Source organism: Cephus cinctus, unplaced genomic scaffold (genome assembly GCF_000341935.2).
Source record: "Cephus cinctus unplaced genomic scaffold, Ccin1 Ccin1_scaffold0168, whole genome shotgun sequence".
Lineage (NCBI taxonomy): Eukaryota > Metazoa > Arthropoda > Insecta > Hymenoptera > Cephidae > Cephus > Cephus cinctus.
The window spans coordinates 583,339-593,315 of record NW_014332892.1 but is presented as its reverse complement, the minus strand read 5'-3'; the positions used below and the strand labels follow the sequence as shown (position 1 = coordinate 593,315).

The following is a 9,977-nucleotide window of genomic DNA, read 5'->3' as shown; positions in this document are numbered from 1 at the left end:
AAAAAAAAAAAAAAAAAGAAAAAAGAAAAAAAAGATTACTTCAGGAATTGCCTTTGAAGGGAAACGAAAATAAACTCTGCCGTCATATTTCATTATCCGTAGCAAGTTAATGAAATAACTCAGTTTCTGAAAACGAATACGGTCTTTGCCACGGTACAGCATCACCAAAGGATTCTCCTTGTACATTTTTTTTTTTTTTTTAATTATTTCCCATTTCTTTGATTCCCTTCTCTCTCGCAGTCTATCCCTTTGAATCTTCAAAAGGTCGCGACCGTGCTGTATCCATCGGGTCTTGTCCTACTACGAAGGACTGCGCTGTTACTCCGCGGCGCTTCGTTACGGACGTAAAGACACGTTTTTATGGATTTCAAAGGGAAATAGTACATTGCTCTCAATGGGACGATTGTAGATAAAAATTTACGCGAAAACAAAGATAAAGGGAGCAAATTTTTACGATGGGAGAGAAGGGATAAATTTTAATGTTGGATACTCAAATATAAGTGAGAGCCGTGATAATTTCATAATTTTAACTTTACCTTGCTATATCTATATATATCCAAGGTATATTGTCAGTAGATACAGGACCTGCACTTAAACTCATAGATTTTACATGGTCCGTACTCAAAGTGCCACAGAGTGGTCGTTCTCGATGGTAGCTGCAGCTTCGTGGTCGCCTCTTAAGTAAGCGGCTTTCTGACGTGGAGAACTCTCTCGAGTGAAGTTAGTCAATTATAGCTCCATGTGTTCGTAGTCCGATATTTCCATAAAGGTCATATATCCACGTGGCGACCCACCAGAAAATTCCGATGCAAAGTTCACTCGGATGAAATTTTTCCCTACATTTCGTTTTTAACCTCTAAATATTTTTTTTACGAAAAAAAAAAAAAAAATTACGTAACGAATACATACTGTTGTACCAGGCTCGCGAAATTCTTTATGCCGATCCTACAATGGCCGTACTCGCATAGAAAAGTAAACGTTTCTATGTAAAATTGCTCGTCAACTTTTAATTAGTTTCAAGATGAAAAGTAACAACCAAGCGGGCAACTCGCAGCGGGGCTTTTACGCTACCGGTATTTAGCTACAGTGGTTCGTGTACCAACTAAGGGTAGATAGGGTACCGGCAGATAAGGTACTCTTTAATTGCCTTGTTTGTCAGAGCTCTATAAGCTCTGACGAGCGTGAAAACGTGAAACGCGAAAAGTCACTTTAAATCGGCCCAGTGGAAATAATTTGGTCGAAGAATTCTAGAGAAAAAGAAGAATGGACGTAACGAGTGAAAGAGAATCGCGTATAGTCGCTTACAAATTCAAAAAAAAATATGTGTCGTAACGTCCATAATTTTTTTTTTTACAATCATGTAAAATTTTCCACTTTTTTGTCCTATCCGGTGTTCCTGGCACAGCCCGGTTAAGAGTTTATGACTTTAAGGCACCTCGATGCGGCAGTCTTGCACTGATCGCGGGGTCATTCGTTTCGTACTTGGGCGCTTGGAAGCCATCAAGAGTCAGGAAATTGTTCTGACCTCGTGCACGTTCCTTTCTCTCAGCCAACTTCAGCTTCCTCGTTTATTACCCGAAACCGACTCTATCACGTAGTGGCTCTTTGGTATACTTATGCTCGTAAACACGTGCAGCCTGTACTACCCCTTTCGGATGAATCTGTTCCGTGCATGCGTTTTTATATGAAAGCTATACACGCACGGGGGATGAAGGGTTAAGCGTGTATCACGGACTAACCCAAAATCGTAGCAGTTATGACGTCGACATAAATTAATTGTCTCGACCCCCTTTTATAAGACGAACGACGGTACGCCATCTAGGGTTGGTTCTTCGGTACTAATTCAATATTACGTTATGTATATTCCGTGGGTCGTCACGAGCCGCCATTAAGCTCGTTTCATTATGCCACCTTGTTCAGCCCGACTGGAACCCTTTGTATTTTTATGCCGAAAGATTCAGTACAATGTTCAGAGTGAAGGATGGGGCTTCGCGATTTCATTGTGGCAACTGGCAAGAGAATTGGGGAGGCGGCGGGGGGGGATTCACGTAATGAATTTTACGAGTGCATAATTAGCGGCGTAAGTGGAGGGGGAACCGCGAGTAGCATAGCGGAGGGTCAAGAAAAATTCTGAAAGCGCAACAACGTTTTACAGGGGTAGTTTTTGGTGTTTCCCTGAATTTGCTCGGTAATGACTTTTGACCTCTTCCCCTCGTCGACCCGGCCTTTTCATTGAGTTACGTCACGAATGAAATTCTCCACTGAAGATCGTCCTTTGACTTTTTAAAATTAAAATTCCATAAGCCAAGGGCAGAGCTCGTGTGACAATTTTCAGAGGTATGCTATAGATACACGTGTATCTGTGTAAAAGGGGGTTGGAAGACAGTTGAGATAAATGGAGTCAAGGTCGACTCGAAGTGACTGAGGGGTTTTAGCTCGTTCACTGTGCAAGGAGCTTTCGCTGCGTGCATCCCTTGAAGGGTAATATATTATTGTTATTCGCCATAGGGCGAGCACAATAAGATCCCATAAAGGGGCCCTGTCGGTAAATGGGAGCTGCCGTTGACTAAAATGGCTAGGTGGCCGTTTTGGTCCTGTTACCATCGAGGAGGCTGGCAAACGGGCTTAGAGGTAAATCCTTGTTCGCCAAAGCTTGCTCGTAGGACCTTGCTCAATTCGGTGACAGCAATCCAGGTAGATCCCTTATGGCTGTCTAGACCGTAACTAACCAGCCCATACGTCGATTCAATTCAAATTTTATTTTCCCACCTGAGTGTATTCGCCACCGGGTACCCTTGCGTACTGAACCTTGGTCTCGGCTCTTCTTGATCTAAGAAATTTAATCGTTCAATCATCTTCGGTCAACGCCTGCACGGAATTCACTATTGGATTTCTATCTTTGACCAATTCACCCTTAACCACTGTTAAGGGTTGTAGTAGCTCTAAGCAACCCTTAAGCCGATCTTACAACCACGGATGACGTCACTGCATACTCGAAAGGTCTAATCGGCGTAGTTCCTATATGTGCTTTACGGGGGTCTCTCGTATCGCCTGTAAAACGTCCCTTAGTGCCAGTATTCCAGAGGGTGACCAACGTAACCTCTCGTTTGACGCTTCGCTAAATGGGGTTGGTACGTCTGTTTATGTCCTCGTGATTACAGCTCGACGGAAAACTCCACGGACCGTAAACGTCAGTCGTTGGTATAAACCTTGTGGCTTGTATATACATTTCGCACCCCTCGCACCCCTCGCACCCCTCGCATCCCTTATACGAACGTCTCAAGTACCTTCGAGTGACTGTCAGCTCGCAAACCCCTTTACTTACGAGCCCTCTGCCAGTTTCCTCTGTTTCAAATAAATTTCGATCTCCCACTCCGTTTCGGATCTCAGTCATTAACGGACAGGCAATCTTCGTCGGGAACTTGTACGTTGGCTTCGTTTCTAAGGATTTGAAATATCCCGGGCAAACAATCGGTCCCTTCCGGCGGATGTCAATTAAGACCGGGATATTGGAGAAGAATCGGGCTATTTTTCTTTTGCGTGCGTCTACGACGTAATTATTTGAATTTTATCGTTTCGAAGAAACAGTTCGGATATTGAGTGAAGGAAAACAAATTTGAAATTTTTTTTCGATTCGGGTAAACGGACAAATTACATTTTTGTTTTTTTTCCCATTAAGAATTTGCAACCAAAAGTATTTCGGGCCCGTTTGATTTCGCGCAAAAATAATTATCTGGCACTTTGGTGATATTCTGAAATTTCGTCTTTCCGTAAAAAAAAAAAAAAAAATAAATTACGAATTCAATGGATATTCAATAAATTTCACTATTGACTTTCTTCCTTGATTCAAACGGCAGCCATCTTTGCGTCTCGGAAAAGAAACGTCCCTCAAGAAAATCCCTCTCGGGATTTCTCTTGACTTCGTCGGCAACATGAATCATCGAGAGGCCATTCCCCGGCGTCTTACATGAATTCAAGATCTTCGTGTTGCATCTGCAGCGTCAATGCACCGGATATATATTCCTGTATATGAATCTCGCGAGATTATATTCTCCCCTATTTCATGTTTTACCCGGTTTTCGCGTTTATACTGAAAATAGTGGCCATTCTATTATTGGCCGAGATGTATGAGTCTGAGAAACTAGATTTCATGCGCCCCGTTACGTTTCCTATTAATCTTCTGGGCGTTTCTACGAATTTCGTAACTTCGTTTTCCCCGAAGAAAATTCATCTCCACGCGTGCTTTCGTATCGCGAGCTTTACCCACGGGTAATAGGCATCGGGTGACCTCTGAGTTGATACACCGGATATCGGTACAATTAATTATTCGATAATTCATCCACTGCATTTTGTGATGGATAAAAATTATTTAGAAATTTTTTTTTAATAATTCGATGATACAATATTCATGTGTATCTTCAGATCTCCTGTGTCTCTCATGCGTATGTTGTAAATTATGGGTTATTTTTTTTTTCCTACTATAGGTGGAAACGGAATCCTCGAGCTCCCCGCATAAACGAAGCGGAATCGAGGGTTTCGGTTATCGGCTGAAGTTTTGACGAGAAATTTCGTTTCGGCTTGAAAATTTACGATCGAGCTTGATGGAACCTATTGTATCCCATCTGGATTACCGTTAGGCATTGGAAGAGAGAGAGAGAGAGAGAGAGAGAGAGAAAGAGAGAGAGAGCTGATCGATGCTCCTCACTTCCTGTAATACGTATACTCACCCAAGCCACTATATTCAATTCCGGGAAACACCTTTTTTTTTCTTTTTTTTTTTCCCCCTCCATAAACGAATGACCTTTCACCGATCCTTACTTGCGTGACACTCATAAAACCCACTTATACCGTCTAGTTCTTTTATTGTTAGTCTGAAATGCGTAACGAAAAAAAAAAAAGAAGACACCCTGTATACGTAGCAGTACACTGTAAAAGATGAAGAACCAGCAGCTGGACCACAGTCAAAAGTCTAGCGCAATAAGTTCCCTTACCCATTGCGAATGCTACATCGATGCTGAGGTATTGCAGTCTGTTGCTGTTGATGATGATGATGGTGGTGATGATGATGATGATGATGGCTAGTTAACTGATGATGAGGCGTCGACCTGTTGCTGGAAATTGGTGTCTGAGTGGCTGGACTGGCCATTCCTTCCAGGCCTCTGGATAATTTCAGCATCTCAGCGCCAAAAGCGTGTAAAGCCGACATGGCCGAAGGCGGCGGTTCGCTTTCCGGTAACCAGAGTTCGTGGGTGTCCAGGGTGGTTAGCTCGGTGTCGGTGGAAGCGCCGGAAGTGTGCTGCGGCGTACCGCCACTTCCGCCGGATCCTTTATTCAGGAGTAATCGTCTCCAGGTGCAGCGCCTTTCCAAGACTGTTAAAACAAAAGTTAATATCAGGGTTAACCTCAAAAATGATATTGGTATTTCAATAATGGTATTGGGTCACGATGAAACCTAATGGTAAGTCTATCGCCGTGCTTCACTCATTGTCAGAAGCTGTATATTTGTATTCAGGTACCGTATTCAGGACTGCCAACTCACTGGTATAATTAAGGGCAGACCTAGAATAAATAAAAGAGCAAAACGCTTTCCAGTTTAAATTCATCCTCCCGTCTATGTGGAAACTGCATTGCGTGATCGTTCTTTATGCTTTTACGTCCAGCCATAACTGGACGTCGATGAACCGACCTAAAGTGGAGTCGAGCTTAGAGTTTGAAAATTCAAGGCACAAAAATGCATGCCTCTATTTTGCACGTTGATTGCGCTAGATGGAAATCTCGAAGAGGGTTAATACCTCTTGGGGGTGGTTCTCGCGTTCCGATTTACAAAAGCTCATTTCTCCCTGCACCTTCGAGCCAATTTCATGCCTTTCGCAAAACGATAGCGTCGCCCGCGTTATCGCGAGACTAGGGTGAAGTCTCCTTGGGACAATTAGCATCTTTCGCACCTCCCCTTTACATTACGTATACGAGTGAAGGGGTGCTGACGATAAAAAAAATTTGCTTTACACGATCGATTTGCTTTGTCGCGAATTCAGTGAAAAAGAGAAAAAAATACTTTTTTTTTGGTGATATTTTTTTTTTTTTTTTTTTTTTTTTTAAAAAAAAAAAAAAAAACCCAAAAAAAAAAAATTTTTTTTTTTTTTTTTCATGAAAAAAAAAAAAAAAAACCCAAAAAAAAAAAATTTTTTTTTTTTTTTTTCATGAAAAAAAAAAAAAAAAACCCAAAAAAAAAAAATTTTTTTTTTTTGGGTTTTTTTTTTTTTTTTTTTTTTTTTTTCATATAAAAAAATTCTTTGCGAACCTCCAAGCTCTCTTACGTTTTACAGGCAATTGGGTAGTCCTGTATCTCTAAGTGTGTCTTTCTCGAAATCGCAATTACTCGTTCCTCGCTGTAGACTCACGTCTCCTCGTGTTGACCCTCGGGGTGTTCTTTTTGTAAAGCAGCTTGGAAATCTTCCACCGCGAATAATTCCTACCAATTACGAGGACTGAAATTCGTCGAGCACCCAAGAGAGGAAGTGCCTCTTCTCGGTGATGCGGAAAGGGAGGGAAATTCAGGAATACAGTAGACAGTAGTGAAGTAAAGAAAGAAAATACACTCTGTGTAAAACATAACTTCCTAATAAAACGTAGAACTCCCCTCCTCACCCACCCTATTAATTTAGCATCTTCGTGGCTTAACATTCGGCAGATCTCGGTTAACAACCTTCATCTCCCTTGTTCAGGATGCGTTTGAGTTTTGCATGAGTATTGCGACAGGAGAATAATTTTTTGTAAAAAAAAAATTTTTGAGAACGAGATTACCCAAGGGTTACGAAAATTTCATTGACCCTCATCTATTTCTGTTATATACGTCTGTCTATAGGTATTTTCAGATTACGTTAAAACCTGTGTTAAAGGTCCCTGACGATATTTCAGCGCGTCATATAATATGCAGTGATTGCCCAAAGCAAGTGGCGTTAGTCGGAGTAAATGAATGTCGTGGGCGTTATACGAATCCATCTTTATGAATAACGTATGCCGGAGAAATGAAAGGGTTAGCGACCAGGCAGCTCAGGAAATGTCAATTAGTAATGAGAAGAACAGTCTGTGACTTTGTCGAAGTCTGAGTCGAGAGTCTTTATAGGGCGTTATTGTAAATTCCATTTAGAATACACGTGCGTACATTGGCCTAGCAGAAAAAGAGAGTGCAGCCATCGCAAACAGACGTTATCGAATTTATCCTGGATTAAGGTTGTTTTCTATGTACGTGGTACCGTTCTTTCTACCCTGGTTCAGTGTACCCTCTGAATACACTAACCTCCTACGGGTGTACCCTGGGGCCCACCTAACCATCCAGAAGACCAACCTGCAGCTCCGCCGATATTCTGACGTTGTTCAGCCAGGAGTCGAACAGTCAGTGCATAAGTCAGGAGCATCACCCCAAGAGGAATGTAGAAGCAAATAATGCTCCCTATCAGCTTGTAAAGTGGATCAGGTATCTGACAGGTCCCATCTACCAGTACTGAGTCATCGTCCTAAAAAAAAGAAAATAAATAAAATGATTAGATAAGTCAGACGGACAATGAAATTCAGGAATACGTCTATTTACAGTTTTCGAAAAAATAAAAATTTCATTTTTCCAGACAGATTATAACGAAATATTAATTAAGCTGAAATTTTTATCTGATTTCAGAACACCGGAGCAATGTCCAAGTGTCGTTTCCTTGCTGGCCGAGAGTTACAATCCTCACGTGAGATATGGCGCAGCCATGGCTTTGGGTATAGCCTGCGCTGGTACCGGTCTCAAGGAAGCCATAGCACTTTTGGATCCGATGACGAATGACCCCGTGAACTTTGTACGGCAGGGTGCCCTCATAGCATCGGCCATGATCCTAATACAGCAGACAGAAACTACGTGTCCCAGAGTCAAGGACTTCAGGGCATTGTATGCCAAAGTTATCGTCGACAAGCATGAGGACGTCATGGCGAAGTTTGGTGCTATCCTTGCTCAGGGTATCATTGATGCCGGTAAGGGGATTCGTTGTTTATCCTTCAATGGCGTCCGATCGATTTTTACAATTTTATTCCATTTATCCTTCTTTCAGGTGGTCGCAACGTCACTGTGTCTCTTCAGTCCAGAACTGGTCATACCAATATGCTGGCTGTCGTTGGTGCACTGGTATTCACTCAGTATTGGTATTGGTTCCCTCTGGCCCATTGTCTCGCTCTGGCCTTCACTCCTACCTGCATCATCGCCCTGAATGCTCAGCTGAAGATGCCCAAGCTGGAGATCAGATCCAATGCTAGACCAAGCATGTATGCTTATCCTGCTCCACTGGAGGAAAAGAAACGCGAGGAACGTGAAAAAGTTACTACAGCTGTGCTGAGCATTGCTGCTCGTGCGCGACGTCGTGAATCCGAGAGACGTGCTCGTGATTCTCATGAGAAGATGGAAGTGGTGAGTGAGGTTCATCAGAATCCTTATGGTTTTCGCTATGAGATAATATATTCTTTTGATATGGATCCTGATCGTGTCTCTGCTCCGAAATGGGATACTCGATCTGGAGTGTCATTTTAAAATTATTTTTTCTACTCCAATCAGGATCCTTCACCCAGTGACAGTAAAGAGACGGCTGAGGACAAGGCGAAGGATGCTAAGGAGAAGGTGGAGAGGAAGAAGGAAAAAGAGGAGAAGGAAGCGAAGGAAGCGAAGGAAGCAAAGGAGGCGAAGGACGCTAAGGAGAAGAACGATAAGAAGACAAAGGATGATTCTGAGAAGACTGAAAAGGAGAAGAAGGAGCCGGAACCCAATTTTGAAATCCTTCAAAATCCCGCGAGGATTCTGCGACAACAATTGAAGGTTATTCAGCTTGTCGAAGGTAGCCAATACGTTCCTGTCAAGGACGTGAGTATTGGGGGTATTGTAATGGTGAAGTATAATCAGCCGGATACCGAAGAGGAGCTTGTTGAACCAGTGGCCGGTGAGTTGATATTCATTTGATTAACTTGCCTATCCATAAATCACGTGCTTCACCTGATTCAACGTTGTCAATCTGGCTATCAGTATTTTTTTTTAGTATTTCCATATTCTCACCCTTGCCAATTAGCTTCTTTCTACTGTTCGCACTTTCGCACATGTTTCGAACTCATGGACCTAATCCTTTAATCGCTATTCTTTCTCAACCTTTATTTCTTTTTCACTTCCTGTCTACCTTTATGCCACGTCTGTCCCTTCTGCTTTTGTTTATGTCGGCCTGTCTAATGTTAAGTCCTGTATTTCAGCTTTCGGACCGAAACCCGACGAGGAGAAAGAAGCTGATCCTCCAGAACCCTTCGAGTATACCGAAGATTAAATTGAATCCGAGAATACATTTGAGCTCTCTGTACCGGAGTCAAATTAATTCCTACGATTCATATTAATGCAGTTTAATATATTATTTAGAATTTTCTCCAATAACGAACCCATGAATCATTTATTACACTATAGCGTAGAAACGAAAACAGGATTAAATTCTAAATTGCGAATCCCGATTCAAAAGATAGTGCAGTCAGTGTCACGTACCCTGAGCAGACATAAGTTTTCCTTCAGTCATAATATGTAGACACGAGTGGTTTTGTCATTTAATAAAAATCGTTTCAACAACTGTCTATGATCTTTCTATTTGTCAACCAATGACCTACAAGCTTCTTCGCATATCATCCCAAAAATCCCAATCTCTGTTAACACATAAAAAATATTTTCGGTAACCTTAAATATATTGCACCACAACTATAATATTTTAATTTTTATACTAAAAAGATGTATCTAATACACAACTCTCCCCTAGTTAATTATATTTATGTATTTTAATACATATATATATTTTTTCTTTGGCCACCACACTCATGACCTAAGGTCAGTCTGAGAGTAGATATCTATTGCCCCTGGAGGGAAAATCGCGCAAAGGGAGTCTCTTCTTCGGGTAAGTCGAAGGAGATTGGACCTTAATAACATT

The 9,977-nt window shown here is 41.8% G+C and overlaps 2 protein-coding genes across 2 annotated transcripts in view; one reads left to right on the top strand and one right to left on the bottom strand.

The window, feature by feature from the left end:
• The window catches only part of LOC107264296 (26S proteasome non-ATPase regulatory subunit 1), a 45,395-nt gene extending 35,765 nt beyond the window's left edge, over positions 1-9,630 (top strand). The window contains exons 11-14 of the mRNA XM_015732413.2: positions 7,676-8,010; positions 8,088-8,440; positions 8,585-8,963; positions 9,265-9,630. Coding sequence (XP_015587899.1) covers positions 7,676-8,010; positions 8,088-8,440; positions 8,585-8,963; positions 9,265-9,335 — 1,138 coding nt within the window. The 3' untranslated portion in view covers positions 9,336-9,630. The remainder of the gene's footprint in view (positions 1-7,675; positions 8,011-8,087; positions 8,441-8,584; positions 8,964-9,264) is intronic.
• Positions 1-9,977, bottom strand: part of LOC107264297 (octopamine receptor 2) — a 41,919-nt gene that overhangs the window by 2,097 nt on the left and 29,845 nt on the right. The window contains exons 4-5 of the mRNA XM_025081537.1: positions 7,301-7,517; positions 4,992-5,370 (exon numbers count right to left, since the gene is read on the bottom strand). Coding sequence (XP_024937305.1) covers positions 4,992-5,370; positions 7,301-7,517 — 596 coding nt within the window. The remainder of the gene's footprint in view (positions 1-4,991; positions 5,371-7,300; positions 7,518-9,977) is intronic.